The 23,193-nt window shown below is 28.3% G+C and overlaps 3 protein-coding genes across 4 annotated transcripts in view; 2 read left to right on the forward strand and 1 right to left on the reverse strand.

The window, feature by feature from the left end:
• Positions 1-23,193, forward strand: part of LOC113389348 (putative inorganic phosphate cotransporter) — a 228,131-nt gene that overhangs the window by 20,282 nt on the left and 184,656 nt on the right. The gene's annotated exons all lie outside the window — the stretch shown is intronic.
• LOC113389647 (rac GTPase-activating protein 1-like) lies at positions 257-23,184 on the forward strand. Its single transcript, XM_026626666.1, is given in 13 exon segments — positions 257-340; positions 11,891-12,078; positions 14,659-14,861; positions 14,993-15,161; positions 16,865-16,982; positions 16,985-17,028; positions 17,101-17,307; positions 17,402-17,519; positions 18,318-18,444; positions 20,189-20,335; positions 20,395-20,642; positions 20,719-20,848; positions 22,987-23,184. Coding segments are annotated over 12 exon segments (1,800 nt in total). The 5' UTR covers positions 257-340; positions 11,891-11,987.
• On the reverse strand, positions 10,297-11,637 carry LOC113389354 (acyl carrier protein, mitochondrial-like). Of its 2 annotated transcripts, none has more exons than XM_026626409.1 (4): positions 11,351-11,637; positions 11,034-11,150; positions 10,859-10,946; positions 10,297-10,482 (listed from the first exon to the last, which is right to left on the reverse strand). In XM_026626409.1, the coding sequence occupies exons 1-4, from the start codon at positions 11,498-11,500 to the stop codon at positions 10,391-10,393; spliced, it is 447 nt and encodes a 148-aa protein (XP_026482194.1). In that variant the 5' UTR covers positions 11,501-11,637; the 3' UTR covers positions 10,297-10,390. The 2 variants fall into 2 exon arrangements, with proteins under 2 accessions (XP_026482194.1, XP_026482195.1); XM_026626410.1 differs by lacking the exon at positions 11,034-11,150 and adding an exon at positions 11,181-11,291 and having other exon boundaries at positions 10,354-10,482.

Here is a 23,193-nt window from a genome sequence, read left to right on the forward strand (position 1 = left end):
TAAATTGTAAATGAACATTCAAATTTCTTCCAGTTTCAGTTATTGCATGTTATTAATAATATGTTAAATTAAAAATTTATATCATTTATGGTAAGACGGGTGTAATAGATAATTTGAAAATGCATTTTAGATATTTTAGCATAGTTTATAACTATTATTTATATATTATGAGTAGTATGTGCATATAGCACACGCTTTGAAATACTGCTTTTGTAATACTTCTGTCAGATCTATCAGAACCTCATTGGTCGTATCAGTTCTTGGTGTAGTGGTTACAGTCGCCTCATTGGTCGTCGAATCTTCATTCTTGTGATTGCGGACTATCGGAAGTAGAAGGAAGGTAAGTTATAGTGTTATAGTAATCGTCAAAAGCATGATGTTTTTTGTGTACTGTAACTTTTAGAATCTGTTTTTTTTTTGTATACCTCCCAAATTTAAAATAATCTATTTGAAATCATTTAAAATTCCATTTAATATATTTTATTGCGGTGGAAAGTTCTAGCAATTTCCCTCAAGGTAAAATGCTATGCACCGAATTTGGTCTATACATTGATGAGGAAAGCAATATATAAATTTTTATATATTCATTTCCCAATCAAACTAAGGCGTCTAAGTCATTGATGGAAAATCAATTTATACAATTAAAAAAAATATTCCAATCAAGTAAAATATATTTGAAAAATCCGTGGATATTATATACATTTATATATCGCTTTATGCGCTATTACAAATATATACATTTATATATCCAATTCCCATACAAACTAGGGCAGCCAGTATATATATAATCATATATAAATCAATATATACATTTATATATCCGATTCCCATACAAACAGAGACAGTAGTATATATATAATCATGTATAAATCAAAATATATATTTATATATCCAATTCCCATACAAACTGAGGCAGCTAGTATATATATAATCATGTATAAATCAATATATACATTTATATATGCAATTCACATACAAGCTGAGACAGCTAGTATATAAAATCATGTATAAATCGATATATACATTTATATATCCAATTCCCATACAAACTGAGGCAGCTAGTATAAATATATATATATATAATCATGTATAAATCGATATATACATTTATGTATCCAATTCCCATACAAACTGAGGCAGCTAGTATATATATATAATCATGTATAAATCGATATATACATTTATATATTCAATTCCCATACAAACTAAGGCAGTTAGGCCATATATAATCATGTATAAATCAGTATATACATTTATATATCCAATTCACATACAAACTGAGACAGCCAGTATATATATAATCATGTATAAATCAATATATACATTTATATATCCAATTCCCATACAAACTGAGACAGCCAGTATATATAATCATGTATAAATCAATATATACATTTATATATCCAATTCCCATACAAACTAAGGCAGTTAGGCCATATATAATCATGTATAAATCAGTATATACATTTATATATCCAATTCCCATACAAACTAAGGCAGTTAGGCCATATATAATCATGTATAAATCAATATATACATTTATATATCCGATTTCTATGAAAACTAAGGCAGTTAGGTCATATATAATCATGTATAATTCGATATATACATTTATATATTAATTTCCCATACAAACTAAGGCAGTTAGGCCACCTATAATCATGTATAAATCAATATATACATTTATATATTCAATTTCCATGAAAACTAAGGCAGTTAGGCCATATATAATCATGTATAAATCAAGATATACATTTATATATTCAATTCCCAAACAAACTATAAGAACCACTACGTAGTTCCCGGAGAACTGGGAACAATTTAACATAGAGGCGCTGCATGCAATCTTCTAAGAAAAGTAGGAATTTTAGTGGATTCATATTGGATTCTTTTATACGCTATTAGATATATAAAATCAAAGTCGTTTTATTCAAAACTTTTATATCGGAGTGTAAAAAAGTGTTAACAAGAAAACGTAGTAAATTTTATCTAGTTTTACCATATCTAACTGAAAAGGGGTAGTTCCATATGAACTTTTTGAGTTATTTGACAAAAACCAAAAAAATTCCCTATGAAATGTTTTAAATTTTATCTATTTTCACTTTCTCTAATTAGAAAGGGGTGGTTCCATATGAAATTTTTGAGGTATTTGACAAAAACCAAAAAAATGTCCCAAATTTTATTCTATTTATTACTAAAGAATAAAAATCGAATTCAAAGTCGTTTTATTCAAAACTTTTATATCGGAGTGTAAAAAGGTGTTCCCCAGGAAATATTGTAAATTTTATCTAGTTTTACACTATCTAACTGAAAAGGGATGGTTCCATATGAAATTTTTAAGTTATTTGACAAAAACCAAAAAAATGTCCCAAATTCTATTCTTTTTATTGCTAGTAAAGAATGAAATATCGAATTCAAAGTCGTTTTATTCAAAAATGTGTGTTGTGTACAATTGGAATTATGTCGCAGAATTACAGAAAATATAGCATAAAGATTAAAAAATAGAATTTAGGAAAATCAATGTTTTTTACAATAATGTTTTGTTATGTTAATTGATTCGTCTTTCATGTTAAAATTGTATTTTTTACTATTTCATTTTTCCCGCGCGTTATTTTGAATTGTTGGCGGCCATTTTGAAGTCGTTTGTGTCATGTCATTCGTGTGTAGTTTTATTATTTTTCATTTATCTATTTAATTTACTCATTTATTTATTTATTTCTTCATTCGTTAATTTATTGGTATATTTTTTTATTCGATTATTGGCCTTTTTGTTCATTTATCAATTCGTTTTTTTTTATTTATTAGCATTCTTGCTTATTTATTTATTTATTCAATTAATGTAGCAATTTATTTATTTCCTCATAAGTTTATTTTTCATGTTAGTAGTTTTATGTAAAATTTGTGTTTAAATTATATTTTTACTATTTCATTTATCCCGCGCATTATTTTGAATTGTTGGCGGCCATTTTCGAGTCGTTCGTGTGTCATGTCATTCGTGTTGTAGTTTTCTGTCAAATTCAGTCAAAATGGTCAAAATGGCTCGCAGCCGATGTATGAATTATATATTTATTTAATTTTTTATCTAAAATGTTTACAAATACGAGTAAAATTTGTGCTTGCACGAAAAGTGGCGATTTATTTTTTTACAGTGTAATTTACATTATTTTTATTCCGACCCCTTTCGCAATTAATCGGCAATGGAATGATTAAATTTTCGAGGCGAGGTGTTATGTCGACGCTCAAGCATTGTGAGCGTTATAAAAGATACATGTAAAATATAAAAGATACATGTAAATTATAAAAGTGAAAACATGTTGTGTGTTAAATAGTGTGTTTTGTTAAGTAATATGGATAAAGCACATACTTCCAATGATGCAGCGATCGTTACCACAGCCCAGGTTAAAACAGGTGGTAAGGAAAATGATTTAAATACTCAACAAAATGAAACTGTGTCCAGTGTTAATAATAGTGAGATGGGCAGCGATTTAAATCTTCACATTTCGGACGATTCCAATCAGCATTCGGAAAGTTATGAGTATATTGATTATGATCCTGAGAACGCCCTGGATTTTGCAGCCACCAACGTTAGGTATTCAGAATGTGATGATAGTTTAGATTTAGAGAGTTCTGACAAAGAGCATTCTTGTGATGATAGTGAAAGCACTGAGCAAATCGAAGGCATTTCCAGTTACGAAGAACTAACCAGCCAGGATGAACTAGAAAGTGGAGGTAAATTAGCTACAATAATGAATATTGATACACAAATGTCCAAAGATTCGAGTAGTACACGGGTTGTTGCTGATGTAATGTATGCACAACCTGAAACGCAACCAAAAACTGAACACAACAGTTGGGAAAGTATCCAAGGTCAATCTAAGCAACTCGTGGATACACCGAGAACGTTTAAAGCTGCTAAATGCATACAGTTCACAGATGATGCAACATCCTCGACGGACATGAACCTTTGTTTAATGAAATGGATCATTGTGAAAGTCCAAGTACCTCTGATTCATTTGAATCTCATTTACAAAAAGCCAAAGACAAACAGAATTGTATAGAACAAAAAATGAAGAATCTATTAAAGTCTTTAATGATTTAAACGTACGTAACATGGCTAAACATATGAGCAACGAAGTTGCCACGTTACATGAGTACGTTTACAATGTTTACAATACTAAAAGTGAGTATAATCGTGATTATGTGCAAAACTTTCATGATTACAGCTCTATGTTGACAGAGATTCAAAATTATAACTCCAGTCAAGAAACGGCTTGGGCTAGACAGAAATATCAGAATAAGTATTTTGGTGCAGGTTCATCGGCAAATCAAGTGCATCCTAAGTGTGTGGCACAACCCCTGTTTCCACCCTTAGATCCTAAAGAATCCAAAAATATAAAAGATGCTTGTGCACAGTTCAGTACGCAATTACATTTATTAGAAACCACAATGGACTCGGAGGCTACTGAGAGCAGTTCTAGTGATGAAAGTGTTTGTGGTGATTATACTAACGAATACCAGAAACATCTACCTCTTTCCAAACGTACGTCTACACAAATAAGAAAATTAGAGAACTCGTATGCATCACGAATGCGTTGGATACAACTGCATGTGTCGTTTTTGGAAGTACAAAAAAAGTATCACGATTACATACACATGGTAATACAAACTATGAAGTCAAATTTGAGGTTTATTGATAACGATACTAAGGAATCGGTTTCGGTCAACACTATATCAAATACGTCTGAAGAGCAGAGTTTTAGTTGTGCCAGGATCAGACCGTTGGATGTACATCACTTCAAAAAACGTAAGTTGGTCCAGACACAAAATTTGCATACGGTTTCTAAATTAGCAGCACAGACGACTTCTATCAAATGTGGTTGCCAATGGCCGTACCAGCCTTGTGCTTTGTGCACCGGACGTGTAGATCCAACAGCTCCAAGACTACCAAACGATTGTCTGGATTTGCAGAATCGATTGGCGTTGTTGGATCCTGGTATGCATCCTAATTTATCAGTGTTGTCCGAGGTGCACCAGAATATACATTTTAACGCTATTATGAAAATGCCTGAGTGGCAAGCTAAAATGATTAGGTGTGGACCGAGGATTAAGACGTTGCTTGCAGCAACGTCTGCTGCTGATAGACGGATGCTGAAGGAGGAGTTGAAGCACGACAGGCCTAGGAAGTTTGTTAAAAAGTCCAACATTGCAACTGTGAAACCGATGAAGCACGGGTTTAAAAGCGTGGGCGTAAGCCTAGTTCGTCCAAGTCTGGTAAACGTAGGAAAATCCCTGATTTGGATGATCATTGCGACTCGTCGTTGTCTACAAATATGTCGGAGGAGTCTCAAAACGTTACGTGGCCCAAAGAAACATCCAGACAAGCGCAGAGAAGCACTTCGTTCGACATAGACAACATGGTGATACCTTACGGTGTGCCTGTATCCACCAAAGTACAAGTTTTACCTTATAAGGAAATTATTACACCAAAGTGGCGGGTTGTAAACTACGAACCCCTTACTGGTGATGATGTCGTTGATGCTGCAATTATGAATCATGAGAGTGCAACGGATCCTACAAAAGCCAGGAGTTGTCCGAGTGCTTTGGAAAGCGATGAAGATGTTTCCGAAGAAAATTGTTTGAAGAGACATATGCGTTGTTTGTTGGAGGAGCGCAAGAAGTTTGGTGTGTAACACCAAGTTTTTCCTGGACCACAAGATCCAGGGCGAATAGGCGTTTAGAAAAGCAAGACAATGGATATGATGCCGGTGACTCCTCAATCTGAACACACCAGCGAAAGCGACACTCCAGCAAGCTTGAACGAAACCACAGAATCTCCTGAAAACACTGAAATGAACACGGACGTCATGGCCGACTACGCCCTGGACAAATCACCAAACGCAAATCCATGCAGTACACACAATTTGTTTAAACGATGGTGACACTTTCTCGGACCACAACGAGCAACCGTTCACCCCCAGACAATTCCCTCTAACCGAAGACGATTACGAAACAATGGTGTCCGTGATGCCTGCAAAACACACAGAAATCCTCAGCCTGATGCAAAGTGGCGAAGGCAACGATAGAGTCCTTCGACAATCCATAACCGAGTCTGAGAACGTGGACATGGACGTGACCAGCCCCTTCAACGAGGTCATCGTCCAGAGAGAGGGCAACACATGGACGATGGTGTCCTGGAACAATTCACAATGACCGATAGTGAGGAATCCGTTACCTTAGACGCCCCGATGACCCCGAATGGGGATGACACTTGATAAGACAATAAAAGACTTATAAAAGAAATTTTTGACCTGTTAGTTTAATAAGATCTAGCTTTAATCTGTATATTTGTAATTAAGTCTGTACATAGTCTCGTGTGTTTAATTTTTGTAAATTTTTAATATAATTTTATGTTATAAGATTATAACGAGTAAAGAGATGTTTTCAATGTATTTTTTTGTAAAGTTGTACATAAATCACATTTTAAGATTTTTGCCTTGAACTGATTTGTTTTTTTCACTTCAACAAAAAATATTGTTAGCTAACTTTTATGGAAATTATTATGATGCATTGTTTGTATGTAAAAGAACATTTCAGAAATAAAAAATAGACGTAAGTTTTAAAGCCATAGCCAGACTTTTGTCTTATTAGAAAATGATAACTCCTTAATTTGGTCTTAACTTAATATCATATTCAAGTAAAATATATTTTAAAAAAATCGTAAATAATAGACTATGGTTTTAACTTGATATCACATTCAAATTGGGTAAAATATGTTTAATACTAGTGATGTATGGCATCGTGCCTTTTGGCAAATTGCTGGAACTTCCCGTACCGTAATGAAATATTCGAGAAATTTTAAACGTTTTCAAATATATTATTACAAATACTGTAACTTTCATCAATTTTGCTGTCTTGTTATATCTGAGCAAATCAAATGTAAAACATAAATCAATTTATTTTCGGCACATTAACAAACGTCATTTTATTTCGAATTCAATTTCAAAAAAATAGTTGAAATTAAGCCTTAAATTTACACAAAATTGAAAAAGTGCTCCTGTATAGTCACAGTCTAAACGCATTTGCAAATAATTCTGTGCGACATTTTCACTTATACTGTGCTTAGCTTAGCGGCATTTTCACATTTTTAATAGTTTTCACAAAATTGGAAAAGTGCTCTAGTACAGTCTAAACGCACTTGGGTAAACATTTGCACCAGAGTGGCACTTAGACTGTGCTTAGCCTGGGTAATTTTTTTAATTTATAATCCAAAATTACAAAAATATTTTATGGAAAATAAAAAAAGATGTAATAATTTTTTATCCTCAAAAGCAATTGTTTTGTCAATACAAGCAGAAAGTTTTTTAAATCATTCAAATCGGACACTTAGTTCACTCAAAAACTGCCATTGTTTGCACATTTAGCTCTGTATTTTTGAAATGGCCAGGCCTGCCTTTGCCAAAAACTAATCACCTTTTCTCCCAATTGTTACAAATTTAATGTTTTTTAGATCATTCAAATTGGATATTCCGTTTTCTCAAAAACTCAATTTCCAATTTCTGCACTCTTTGCTCCGTATCTCCAAAACGGCTGGACCTGCCTTTGCCAAAAACGAATCAGCACATCTCTTTATCAATAGGAATCGAATGTTTTTTGAATCATTCAAATCGGTTGGCCCGTGTACAATTTTTTTTGCGTTTTACTATTAACAGTTTTCTAGAAAACTCATGCTCGCTCAGAGCTCATTATATAATTGAACGATTAATATAAATGTTTTTTTTTTTTTGAAAGATAGAGAATTTTTGTATTAGGAAAGTAAAATCTAGATAAAATTATCTGTAAAATTACTTAATTAAATTTTTATAAAATGTATAACAAAAGGCTGCATAAAAGCCTATACACAACTGATCTTACTGCATAATATTAAAGCGAGTAAGAAAAGGGCTTTGTTTTTTTTTTGTGATTTGACGAATATAGCTCCTTCTCTAGTTCAGATTTGTAATTCTAATATTAGAAGAATAAAATCTGAATAAAATTTTGTAGAAAACTGTTAATTTAGATTTTTGTAAAATATGCTACAACTTTTACTAGGGCTTAAAATTTTCATATACTAATATTATAATAGAAGCCATGGGACGTATTTTTTTTTTGGTTTTATCGATGTTTTTTTTCTTGGTTTAGATAGAGTCTCACGATTTTTCTTAAACATTTTTTACTTGAATATGAAATTTAGTTAAATCCATGGATCGGATTTTTTAAAACATATTTTACCCAATTTGAATTAAGTTTACGTTTTTTTTAAAATACATGTTTATCAAAATTTCGGTATACTTAAAATTTTTGCTAAGGGTACATTCACATACATTGGATACAATTTTTCGTCTCCGTTTTCGGGTACACGGTTCAACCGATTTGAATAATTCAAAAAACATCTTAAATTCCCAATGAAAGCTACAGTATTTATAATAGTGTATTTGAAAACGTGTAAAATTTTTCGAATTTTTCATTAAGTTAAGAGAAATTCCAGCAATTTGTCTTAAGACACGATGCCATACACCACTAGTCTTTTAAAAGATAGTCAATTGACTATTTCAATAAAACTGCATATTTATAGAATTTTTGGTGTTACAGAATATAGTTCTATGAAAAGTGATTGAATTGTATAAATTAATTAAAATTCAGAATAATAAGCTACAATTTTAGGACATATAAGAGCGTGTTCTATAATTAATATAATTACAGATAATTTAAATGTGTAAATACTGATATTATAAATATGTTTGAAAGATATCAAATTCAAACCGCATTCATTAGCTTTTAGCAAACGTGAAAGTTTTATTTTTGAATTAAACAGTTGAAACATGTAGCTTTTATCTAAAATAGATATAAATCTTAATTCTTTTTGATACAGACTATTTACTCATATCAAGAAGTTTGTGCAACTTGCCTTAAGGCAAAATAAGACTTACACCTAGGTGATGTAAATAAAATATAATTAAATAAATGTTTGTATGACATATCGTTTATATTTGTTTAATATTTTTGCATAAAAATAATAAACTTTAATATTGAATAAGTGCTTGAATTGACTTTGCATTTTTAAATGCTCTATTGCAGTAAGCCAAATTTCAGTGAGGCTTTTTAATTATATATACATATATATATATATATATATATATATATATATATATTTTATTTTTATTACAACCAGGTGTAAGTGGTATTTTGCCGTTTGCGGCAAGTTGCACAAACTTCCTGATACTTGTAAAAAAGTCTGTTTTATCAAAATAATTAAGATTTGGAGCTATGTCAAATAAAAGCTACATGTTTCAACTGCTTATTTCAAAAATAAAGCTTTCACGTTCGTTAAAAACTGTCAAGGTAATTTGCAATTGATATCTCTCGAACATATTTATAATATCTGTATTTACACATTTAAATTATTACTTGTATGCCCTAAAATTGCAGCCTATTATTCTGAATTTCGATTAATTCATATAATTGAACCACTTTTCATAGAACTATATTTTTCAATACCATAAACTTTATAAATATGGAAAGATTTATTAAAAGAGTAAAGAAACTAGTGGCATCATGCCTTAAGGCAAATTGCTGGAATTTCTCGAATCAAAGTAGATCACATCATTATACTTTAAAATCAGTCTTGAAAATATGTAAATAAATTTAGCATCATTCGGCTTGCACTTTGATGATTAATAAAACATTAAATTTGTTAAGCAGATTATTTGATATAGTTACAATATTTGATAAATTTACATTTAACTAGGTGTGAGTGTCATTCTGCCTTAAGACAAATTGCATAAATATATTAAATATTGTAATTTGTAAGTGTAACAAGTTGCTGTAGAGCATAATGCAAGAAATTCTTGCAAAATTTGCTGAACAGTTATTTTCAAAAATATTTCACATTGAACAAGAAACAGAATTTTTCAGAAATTAAATTTGTTAAGCAGATTATTTGTTATAGTTACAATATTTGATAAATTTATATAGAACTAGGTATGAGTGTCATTTTGCCTTAAGACAAATTGCATAAATATATTAAATATTATAACTTGTAAGTGTAACAAGTTGCTGTAGAGCATAATGCAAGAAATTCTTGCAAAACTTGCTGAACAGTTATTTTCAAAAATATTTCACATTGAACAAAAAACAGCATTTCTGCCTTCAATGATTTTTTACAATTCAACCACTTCATTTAGAAATCTAAAGAGTGTTGTATTTATATATTAGAAAAAGAGCATAATTTTATTTCTACTTTAATAATATATATAATGTACAAGGTTCAGACATAATCAAACTGCACATAATTTTTGTGCAGATATTGAAATTATTATTCTAAAATGTTTTACAAATCAACCATTTATTTAGTTTATTCATAAACATCTTCTCTATCTGCTACGTATCGAACAATATCTGCAGGTCGGGTCAGTTTTTCTGCATCACCATCTGGGATTTCAAAACCTGAAAAAAAAAATAAATAAATAAATAAATGGTTAATATTACGAGCTAAAACTTAAAGAGAATTTTTGAACAATTTGGAAGCATTTGGGGGCAAGGAAATTTGAAAAATCCATATTAAGGACTTTATATACATATATATATATATATATATATATATATATATATATATATATATATATATATATATATAAAGCGAGAGGTTTTTCTTCAGATGGTGAAATAATATGATAAAAATTGTTTCTTGGGCATCCATCCAATAATTAAAAAAACAGTTTTAACTGTTTTTTTAATTATTGGATGGATGCCCAAGAAACAATTTTTATCATATATATATATATATATATATATATATATATATATATCATCTTTATCTTACCAAACTCGTCCTCCATGGCCATAATAACTTCTACATGATCTAAGGAATCTAAACCTAAGTCGTTGATAAAGTGTGACTCCAATTTCAACTGCAAAATAAATCAAATTACTACAATATATCACTTACTTTTCTCAATGGCAACTAGTGTACTGTATTACTGTATTTATTATACTACCTTTGCTGGATCAATTTTGTCATACAGTTGCAAAACTAATGTGACCCGTTTCTTTATTAAATCGAGTGTCAAAGGTGCCCCCGCACTGTACTGTCGCACCAGTTGCCATTGAGAGCCCTACAAAAATAGAAATAAAAAAACAATTACCTTATCTGCTGTTACTTTATCATAAGCTGCGCACACTTTTAAAACCCGCTCTTCGATTTGAGCCTTTGTTAATTTAGCAGCAGCAGGGGTAGAGAAATTTCTATTCGTGTTCTAATTAGGAATAAATATGTAATATTTACTAAAAAGGTGATATAAATTTTGGTACTTACTTTGATTAAATACAAGTTTGTGGAGTGGTTGGTTTGTTGAATGTGTAAGTGTCTTTGTGGAGCTACGGCTAAGGTTTTGGGGGCCTCGCGTAAGACGATTGTTGAAGTGCGGCTTAAGAGGGTTCTACAGTTTTTCAATAAAGCAGCCATTCTTGTGTGTATATAATATTTATATGCGGGTGAAATGTATTTATGCAATAATTCAATGAAATATTAAATACACATGTCAATCTTTTACATAACACAAATACTACCAAATTGTGAACTACGGCATTGAACAACTGTCAACTGACATGATAAAACTAACATGAAGTTGGTGTCAGTTCTTGACATGGCAACACCCTGAACAACGGCATATTCATATCGACCTGGCAACACCTTCACTTCGCTTTTTACATACATGAAGCAAAATAACGTTCGTTTTTATCTTTTGTGTAAAACTCTATCTTAAACTCTTATATCAAATGTTTTTTAAAGTTATCTAATAATTTATTAAAGCATGTACGTAATTAATATAAATGTGAACACGTATTTATACAGGCATTAATGAATTTATTACCGAGAGACCGTTGAGACGCTTGAGCTGAAAATAACTGTCAGTCACTATTGGAAATTTATATGTTAAAACAAATACAAAATGGATGAAGAAATGGAATTGAGCGTTTTGGCCAGTATTGATGATATAAATAGGTGCCACTATGTTTTAAGTGACGGCGTTGCTGAGCAAGGTAAATAATCATAACTTAACCAATATATCACACCCATTATAACTTATTTTACAAAACATAGAATTATCCCTGATAAGGGTGAGGTTGTTCAAGTCATTTTTATAAATAGCAAGATTTTTATACTAAGATTTAAGAGCAAAATTGTTATTGTTAAATCAAACTATTTAGTTAATAAGAAACCATTGGCTGCAAGGAAAAAGATAGGCGACTTTGTGAAGCAGTAATTATTAACAATGAAACTTCCTACTAATATTTTTGACACCGTTATAAGCTTTTTAGGACATTAATATGATCCTGATATTGTATCCTTACTTACTAAAGTTTATTTATGACTTATTAACTTCCCGAAGGAGAAGTTTATGTTTTTGACAATTAGTTTTGATAGATTTGAATCCTACAATTTGTTAAGGTAAAGTAAGGTTAGTAGTTCGAATACCGATCTTCAAAATTTTGCAGCTTCATTACATCTTAATAGTACCAGGTTGATAAAGAGCGTTTTTTAGATATTCTTAAGAAGAAATAGTGGTGCAGTTTTGTTTTCAACTTAGAAAATACCAAATGGATGTTAAAAATAACGTTTTTATCTTTATTCTGAGTCTCTGGTTGCTAAGAATTTAATAAGAAGCACATCCATTAAGAAATTATAAAAAATGAAGCTTTTTACTAATATTTTTGACACCATTGCAAGCCTTGTAGGACATTTATATGATCCTGATATTGTTTATTTACTAAGGTTTATTTATACAACTTGTTCGACAATAGTTTTGGTAAATCATACAATTTGTTAAGGTAAAGTAAGGCTTGCATATCAAACTTCAAAACTTTGACTACAAGTTGAGTAAGCGAAAAGAATGTGTGACTTTGTGAAACAGACATTCAGACATAAAAATAAAGCTTTCTACTAATATTTTTGACACCCTTGAGACATTAATATAATCTTGATATTGTTTACTTACTAAAGTTTATTTATTCGACTTATTTGACAATAGTTTTGGTATATTGGAATCATGCAATTTGTTAAGGTAAAGTAAGGTTAGTATATCAAACTTCAAAACTTTGACTGCAAGTTGAGTAAGCGAAAACAATGTACGACTTTATGTAACAGTAATTATTAAAAATGAAGCTTTGTACTAATATTTTTGACATCCTTGAGACATTAATATAATCCTGTTATTGTTTATTTACTCAGGTGCATAAGTAACTTATTCGCATATTAATTATAAGTTGCATAAGTAACTTATTTGACAATAGTTTTGGTATATAAATCATACAATTTGTTAAGGTAAAGTAAGGTTAGTATATCGAACTTCAAAGCTTTGAAGCTTGGAAAACACCAAGTTTATGTTAAAAATAACGATTTTATCTTTGTTCTTAGCAACCAGAGGTTTAATAACAAGCACATCTATTACTTTTAGAGACCTATTTCCATTTAGGTGTTAATTCAATATTTAAGTTCGACTTGGTAGATTTTTATAAATTATATAATCTGTTACTGTTAAATCGAACTATTTAATTAGTAAGAAAACGTTGGCTGCAAATTGAGTAAGCGTAAAGTATGAAACAGAAGTTATTAAAAATGAAGCTTTCTACTTTTATTTTTGATACCGTTTCAAGTATTTTAGGACATTAATATGATTCTGATATTATTTACTACTAAAGTTTACTTATACAACTTATTTGACAATAGTTTTGGTATATTAGTAAAGTAAGGTTAGTAGTTTTAATACCGAACTTCAAAATTTTGCAGCTTTATTACACCTTAATAGTACTGAGTTAATAAAGAGCGTTTTTTAGATCTTCTTAAGAAGAAATAACGGTTGCAGTTTTTTTTCTTCTTGTAAAACACCAAGTGGATAATAAAAATAATGTCTTTATCTTTATTCTTAGCTTCCGATGGCAATGAATTTAATAAGAAGCACATCCATTGCTTTTTGAGATTATTATTTCAATTTAGGTTTTTTCAATACTTAAGTTCGACTTGGTAATTAATAATTAATATTTAAATTCAGATCATAGATGGTACAACTAAGGTGACTATACACTTTAATTGTATCACTAATACATTTTTAAAGGAAGTAGAAATACCTATTTTAATAAAAATAATTAAAATTTTAATAACCTGCTAAAAAAAATTCAATATTCACCCAAGAAGAAAGCACTAAATATTACAACATTATTTCCTTAGGCAATTTACTCTGTATTATATTATTTATTTATTTTTCTAAAAACGTCAGGTCACAATATGCAAATAATTAATTTTCAACCTTAATATTTATTTTTTTTTTAAACATTTTACGTCAAATTTTGCAAATAACTAATTTTCAACTTACATATTTATTTTTTCAGGAACATTATCAGGTCGAGTTTTGCAAATAATTAATTTTAATCCTAAATATTTATTTTTCTAGAAACATTTTCAGATAACAGTTTGAAAATAATTAATTTTCAACCAAAATATTTATTTTTTAGAAACATTTCAGGTAACAGTTTGCAAATAATTAATTTTGACAACAATGAGCACCAATGAATTTTTTTAAAATTTAATTTCATTCTATTATTCACACCTTACTATTTTTTCAGAATTTCAAAGATTCATTTTATACCATGAGCAATGCCGAGTGCAGTGGATGCAGGCTGTGCAAGAAGCCCAAAATTTACAAGCCGAAGTCGAAAAAGGACACAAGTCTATTTCGATCCTGGAAAATAAGTTACGACATGCCAGAGACTTGTTGGACACTGAAAAGAAGTTGCGGTTTCAAATACAAAAGGAGAAAGAGAGCCTGGTAATAAATAATTGAAATAAAAAAACTGCCAATATTTTATCACATATTATTTTTATTACTGTTAATATTTTACCATTGTTTATTTTTATTACTGTTAATATTTTATGATTGTTTATTTTTATTATTTTTAGGAAAAGCAGATTTCAATAGTGCGAGAAATATTTGGCGATGAAACACAAAATATAACATTGAATAATGATACTATGAATAAGTTAGCTTTTCTTTATAATCGCAATAAGCCAAGGCCTCCGATGCACGGGAGGCTGGATAGGATTACAGAAGATGAAATGAATTATACAGGTACTAAATATATTTTGTAGTTTTTCTACTTTAATTTCTGGTAAGTTTAAACTTATTTATTTTTCTAGAAACATTAGTTTACATATAACTAATTTTAGCGTTTATTTTTATCTATAAAATATTTGTATTAAAAATACTATAGATAGATTTTTTTTATTTAAACTCAAAATAAATGACTTTAAAATTTGAATGCTTGTAGCATTCATTACATTAATGAATGCATTTTATATTCTTTTTGATTATATAATTGAGTATTATACAATAGTATTGTGAATTAAATGAATCTCAGTAAAAATTCTAAAATTCAAACATTTAGGAAGTGATTATATAATTTATGGAAAAAGTAAAATTATATCTGCGATAGCAATAGTTTAAAAAATTGTAAGAATACTTTTTAAAAAATATTTTATAGATAAAAGTAAATGTTAAAATTAATCAATAATTTGTGAACTTTGGTTTAATAATAACATTTCTAGGCAAATAAATAAGTTTAAAATTAATTATTTGCAAAATTTGGCTTAATAATGTTTCTAAAGAAATTAATATTTTAGTTTAAAATTAGTTTTAAACTTGTTTATTCAAATAAATAAATAAAATATATATCAAATAATTAATTTTTAACTTAAATATTTATTTTTCTAGAACACAGTTTGCAAATAATTAATTTTCAACCGAAATATTTATTTTTCTAGAAACATTATCAGGTCAAATTTTGCAAATAATTAATTTTCAACCTAAATATTTATTTTTATAGAAACATTTTCAGGCCACAGTTTGCAAATAATTAATTTTCAACTTGAAAATTATTTTTTTTAGAAACATTATTAGGTCAAAGTTTACAAATAATTAATTTTCATTCTAAATATTTATTTTTCTAGAAACATTTCAGGTCAAATTTTTAATTTTTAACTATTTGATATGTAATTAGTTAATTTTCACCCTGAATATATATTTTTCTAAAAACATTATCAGGTCATTGTTTACAAATAATTATTTTCAACCTAAATATTTTATTTTTCTAGAAACATTATCAGGTCACATTAATGATGATGATCACATTAATAATGATTTTTAACTTAAATATTTATTTTTCTATAAATATTATCAGGTCAAAGTTTACAAATAATTATTTTAAACCTAAATATTTATTTTTCTAGAAACATTTCAGGTCAAAGTTTACAAATAATTAATTTTTAGCCTTTCACCTTTAGAAAATTAATTTCTCTAAAAACATTGTCAGGTCACAGTTTGCAAATAATTAATTTTTGTTCTGAATATTTATTTTTCTAGAAACTTATCAGGTCAAATTTAGCAAATAATTCATTTTCATCCTAAATATTTATTTTTCTAGAAACATTTTAGGTTACAGTTTGCAAATAATTAATTTTCAACCTAAATATTTATCTTTCTAGAAACATTTAAGGTCAAAATTTGTGAATACTCAATTTTCAACCTAAATATTTATTTTTCTAGAAACACCATCAGGTCAAAGTTTGAAAATAATTCATTTTCAACCTAAATATTTATTTTTCTAGAAACACCATCAGGCCAAAGTTTGCTAATAATTAATTTTCAACTAAAATATGTATTTCTAAAAACATCCAGGTCAAATTTTGCAAATAATCTTAAATATTTATTTTTCTAGAAGCATTATCAGATCAAAGTTTGCATATAATTAATTTTCATCTACTTTATTTTTCTAGAAACATTATTATCAGGCCAAAGTCTATCACGCTCAGAAGACGATCTAGATGTATCCCATGGAAATTCCTATTCATTTCGCAAACACAAAATATCAACTGTTGAAGATCCTACATTATCAAGAAAAGGCGCAGCCGTAGAAGTATGGATATGAACAGATCATCAGGTTTGTATCTTGTAAAAGAAATCATATTCTAAATATTCATTAACCTGCTGATTTATTTATTATTATTTATAGCTAAAGTTGTGGAATTAAACCCTAATGATCGAGTAGTTGCCACCACAACTTTGACTTTACCAAAAGACGGGCACGGTCCCATAACTGCCAAATCTGTAATTGAGGCTGTACCTGATGAAAATTCACCTGAGGAAAATATTAAGAAGAGTCCTAGAAAGAAATCGGCATCACCGGCTAAGGCTTATGCTCCTTCTGCACCACTCATAGGTAATAAATGATATATACATACAAAATATACATATATACATATATATATATATATATATATATATATATATTAAATGGATATTTTTGTTCTTAGAAAATGGTTTCAAAAGGGATATCAGTCCAAGCACAATTAATAGAAATATAATGCGGTATCATAATTTTATTCCCAAGAGCACTATGAAGTCTGAAAATTGTATCGTTTGTAATAAAAGGTACGTATGTTTTTTCATTTTATTATTAGATAATTATTAAATTTTTTTTTTAATTACAATATTGGTTACAACTGCTAAATAATATAACATCTAGTAACATAAGTGAATAATAACATAATATAAATAAAATAGAGTACAAAATAAAGGATAAAATTTACATTAAAATGATATCCGTAGTATGATGATTTAATATAAAATAAAAGCAAATAATAATAGTAATAAAATTAATAAGCAAAATAAATAAAATTTGTGAATAATAAAACTAATACTAAATAAAGTGGAATAAAAACAAATGGGACTTGAATAAAAATTGCATAACGGATATTTAAAGGATTTTTTTACCATAAGAAGAATCTCAAGATTTACAAGCCTTAAATTCTACCTGTTACCTAAACTATTTCAATATTATAACATTTTTTTCTTCAAGTTATTGTATTAGATAATACGAATGTTAGGCTTAATATTGTTTTTGTAGTTGAATTTTACTGTAATTAATTAAATTAAAATAATTTATTTTCTGTAATTACTAAATTTAATCCTGTATCCGTATATAAATATAACAAAATAACAATATTAGAAATAATAAGATAATAATATAATAATGATAATATAATAATAATATTATTAATATTATTAGCCTTCACAAATGGCTATTTATGAGATCATTTGGAATTTTACGTTTTAGCCTTGATAATATGTTTTTAAAAATCCATACAACAGACTGATACAACCATGGTAACATAGTTTTTACTATTGAGTTTTAACAATTACTTATCAAGTTAATTATCTTTTTCTCAGGATACGTTTTGGACGAGTGATCCATAAATGCAGAGACTGCAGAGCTGTTTCTCATACTGATTGCCGCAATCAAGTTCCTCTGCCCTGTGTACCTGTTTCTAGTACTCCTACTATGAAAGGTTTTATGGTGAGTCAGTGATAATTTATTTATAAAATTGGAAATTAAATAAGTTATTCATTAAAGTAAATAATTAAATAAGTTATTTATTAAATTGGAAGTAGTGTGTACATGTATGAAGTAGACCACAACTTTTTACCTCAAGTTTTCTCCCTTACTAATTTTACTTTGAGGAATCTTGAGAAAGTTTTAGTCACCTCAGATATAGTTTAAATTTTAAATGCAAATAATTGATTTTTAGGCATCTTTATGTTATATATTTTTTTTTTTTTTGATATGCTGTAAAGGGGCGACCATTAATCACGTAATAGATTTTTTAAAGAATTTTGGACTCCCCCCTCGATCCTTGGTGATACATTGTGATATTCAAAATTTTCCCCATTTGTTGTATTTTTAGTTACAAGAAATAATTGTGAAATTGTTGATTTTTTTTTTAATTTTTTGATTTTTTTGAAAATTACGTAAAAACTAAATACATGTGATATCTTACTATACCCCTCTCTCCCCCCTTTCATGTGATTAATAGACGCCCCTTAAGGGGTTACACCACTGTGAGTTTTTCAAAAAACCAAAAAAAAAAATTGTTAAGCTTAAAATATACTTTGAACCTTTCAGAATATGAGCAAAAATATTTTATACCTAAAACGAAAAAGAAAAAATATTTATACATAATTCTTTTCTTCAAGTTCAAGCTTTTTACTGATTTTTGTCCATACATTATTTTGTATCAACTTTACTTATATCCACTTGGTTTATTGTTTAATTTTCTTTCTTTTATCTTTAATATCTCTCTAGATATTTTGTTTGCTTTCCTATTTTACCACAGATTTTTTCTTGTTTTTCTCATTTTTTTTTTACTTTTTTGCAATTTTCCTTAATGTTCAATTTTGATTTTTAACCATTCAATTTTCTGTTATCTGTTTAATTTTTCTTATTTGTTTTGTTGGTTCCTGATTTATTTTCATCCTCAATTTTCCATTTTTATTTTCATATCTTGGCAATTGTTTTTCCTCTTTTTTATTCTTGATTTCCTTGTTTTAAATATTTTTGTCAGCAATTTTTTACTTAATTATTTATCTTCTGTTTTTTCCTCTCTATTTACATATTAGGCAACGTTACAGTACTTATAATAATCTATTTGAAAACAATTCAATATTCCTCAAACAAAGGATAGGATTCAATATTTCGTTACGGTACGGGAAGTTCTAGCAATTTGCCTTAAGGCACGATGCCATACATCCCACTAGTTTGTTATTTTAATTGTTTAATTTTTTGTTATCTTTCCCTAAATCTGTTTAGTTTTTATTTTTCTTTTGTTGGATTCTATTTTATTTTCATCCTCAATTTTTGCTAAATCTCAATTTCGGAAACTTTTGGGAAGGCAGGTCTACCGGTTTCGGAGATCTAATAAAAAAAGTGAAAAAAATGCCATTTGGCGGACAAAAATGTTCATTAGACATATGCACATCAAAATATAACAATTTTATTTTGAACACCTCGAAAATCGATTTTTTTGAGTTCTAGAGGAAAATTGAATCTGTTTTAAAAATTTTAATTTTTGGTACGAGAAGTTCCTGCAATTTGCCTTAAGGCACTGCACTATTTTTTGTATCAAGTTATTTGTTTTCATATATATTTACACTACACAGTGCTATTGATTTGTAATTTTGTACTACATCAAGTGCCTGTAAAATCATATATTACATTATTTAAATATGCAACAAATAATTAATACGTTTTGTTTTTTTTTCAGGGAACTATAGCCGATTACACTCCATTAGTGGCCCCAATGGTCCCAGCATTAGTAGTTCACTGTGTGAACGAAGTTGAGTCTCGAGGATTAAACGAGGTCGGTCTTTACAGAATATCAGGATCAGAAAAGGACGTCAAGGCTCTGAAGGTAAAAACATTATCTAAATTTATCAATCACCATAAAAAACTGACAATTTCTATTTCTAGGAGAGATTTCTACGCGGCAAAGGAGCCCCAGTTCTAACAAACGTCGACATCCATACAGTCTGCTGCTGTTTGAAAGATTTTCTGCGATCTTTGAAAGAACCTTTGATCATACAGTCGCTCTGGCCAGATTTTGCAGCAGCCTGTAAATCAATTACTAAGGAGACCCAGGAGCAATTAATTGCTGGTGTGAATGAACTGCCGCAACCGAATAGGGATACTTTGGCCTATCTGGTCATGCATTTGCAGAGGTAATAATAATAAATGATAACTCAAAATATTATTATTATCTTGATGTGTTATTAATTTTATTTCTTTAAATTTCAGGGTGGCCGAATGCCCAGAAGTCAAAATGCCAATAACTAATATTGCTATGGTGTTTGCACCGACCATAGTTGGATATTCATCCTTGGATCCTTCTCACAATTTTATGAACGAGACAAGATTGATTGTTTCGGTAAGTTATGATAAATTTTGAAATATATTATATAGTAGTGATTAATTTAATTATCGCAGCGTATTAGTAACATATTAGCTGCATTACTTTTGATTCTGAAATAAAAGAAATGAAAGTAAACGTTCAAACATTAAATATAATATTAATTTGGAAATATGAACAAACATAAGGATTCTACATAAAGGTCTATTCAATCTCATGTCAAGCTTAAATTTTGAGCGCATAGTTAAAATTTTTACTGATTTATACCTGTAAAAATAGTAATGGTTGATGAAAAAAATAATAATAATAAAATATTATTTATAAAAAACGTCGTTTTACAATAGAACAAATGGTCAGGCTACATAGATAAAGATTATGTAACAAAATAGTTGTTGAAATCAAATTGAGAAAAGTCTGTAATATTATAAAAGACATTTTTTTCAAAAAGTTTGAATGATTTTAATGATCTAGATTTATTTGTTCAACGTTGAATTAAAAGAACAATAAATAATGATCTATTTGTTTATACGTTTCGATACGGTATGTGTGTCATTATTCAGCAATTTTTTTTTAATATTTATACAGTATCTCAAAGAATTTTTACAAAGTTTTAAAAGATTAAATTTATTATACTAAAATTGAATTGAACAAGTAAAATGGATACATACTACACTAAAAAAAACACTCACAAAAAATTAAACTAACATTAGATGAAATTTTTTTTTTTTTTTAGTTTTTTTTTTTTAATTTGATGGTAAAAAATGAAAACAGGATAAATAAAGTAAAAAAATGTATATATATATATATAATTAATATAATATATATATATATATATATTAAATAATTTTCTTTGTTATAAGTTTCGGCACTTGATGTTGATATAAGTAATTCAGAACAGAATATGAAAAAATATTATAAATATTATAAAAAAGATCAGAAGCATATACATACCATCAGGTTCAATGTTCTCATATTTTTGTAATTTTTATATACATTTTTTATATTCTATTCTCAATTATTTATATTTATATGTCTGTATTTTAGATTACTGGATGTGACACACATTATGTGTCAAAACGTATAATAATAAAGGGAATTATTTTTTCTTAAATATTTTTTTTTATTTCGATGAATGGTCTGTTGACAATTTTTTTAATTATGTAAGTTAATCTTTATTTCAAATGTTTCGACATACAATTTGATATCATTATCAGTGGATCTATAAGATAAAATTGTTTTTTTTTTTATATAAACAGAAATTAAATTTGCCTCGGATGAAAGGCATCTCGGTTATTTAATTTCTGACAAATATTTATAACAAAGTGACAAATATTTATAACAAACTGACACTTATTGTTAGTGCTTTTTTCCAATTATCAATATTTATAAGTTATGTGTTTTTTTTTAATATAAATTGCATTAATCTAAGAATTTCAAAACTACGGATGATGACGTAGAATTTTACGTCGAGACGTATGGAAAAAAAATGATGTTTTAAAAGTTTTTACTTTAATTATTTGTTACTTGATGTGTTACGCTCTTCAAGAAATTAATCATATATATGTATATATAAATGTAAATAGGAATAGTACATATTGATTTTTACACATCTCGTATTAGTTATATTATTATTTTTAAGGCCAACTTTATTAACGTTATTTCATTAGCAACTCTCAATTCATTGCATCTTATAATTATAATTTTTAAACAAAAAAATATCCAATGAATAAATAACTACATAAGCAATTAGTTCATAAAAATATTTTTTGGCAATTTAATTAAACCTTGTAAAGAGTTTATGGTGTTAATGAACATACTAAAATGCCTGCAAAAAGTGGTTGAATTGTAAAATTAATTAAATTTGAAATAATTTGAAGAAGCCACTTTTTTAGAAAATACTCTATGTATGTTTTAGACACGTGTTTGTTACTCAATAGAGTGTAATATTTTTTTTTTAAAATTGAATAACCAGCAATTGTGTATATTACATTATAAGGTATCCTACACCAACTCGGCTTACCTGTAAATTACTCATAAATTAATCTATTGATTTCTAAAGTTTAGCATATACACATGTAGGGAAGTTTATGCAACTTGCTTTAAGGCCATAAGTTTTACTTATTTTTTTTTTTTGTTTTTTTTTTTTTTATTTACAGATCATGGAATGCCTGCTGCTGATTCCTACAGAATTTTGGGCTCAATTCATTTGTGTCGATTTAGACACGTGTGCAACACCCAACACCATCCAACCGACACCTATTTACACACCTACCACTGTTCATCGTAGTGCAATCAGCAAATTATTTTGCTACACCAACCACTGGGTAAATATTAAAAGTCAAATAATATATTAAAGATGAAAC

This window comes from Ctenocephalides felis, unplaced genomic scaffold, assembly GCF_003426905.1.
Source record: "Ctenocephalides felis isolate EL2017-DRISC unplaced genomic scaffold, ASM342690v1 CF-g0.4_SCAFFOLD_03573, whole genome shotgun sequence".
NCBI classification, from domain to species: domain Eukaryota; kingdom Metazoa; phylum Arthropoda; class Insecta; order Siphonaptera; family Pulicidae; genus Ctenocephalides; species Ctenocephalides felis.

Coding starts and splice junctions, on each gene's coding strand:
- LOC113389354 (XM_026626409.1), bottom strand. CDS start 11,500: ATGGCTGCTTTATTGAAAAACTGTAGAACCCTCTTAAGCCGCACTTCA. Junction 11,151..11,350: donor CAAACTTGTATTTAATCAAA/GTAAGTACCAAA, acceptor CTATTTTTGTAG/GGCTCTCAATGGCAACTGGT. Junction 10,947..11,033: donor ACAAAATTGATCCAGCAAAG/GTAGTATAATAA, acceptor TTTATTTTGCAG/TTGAAATTGGAGTCACACTT.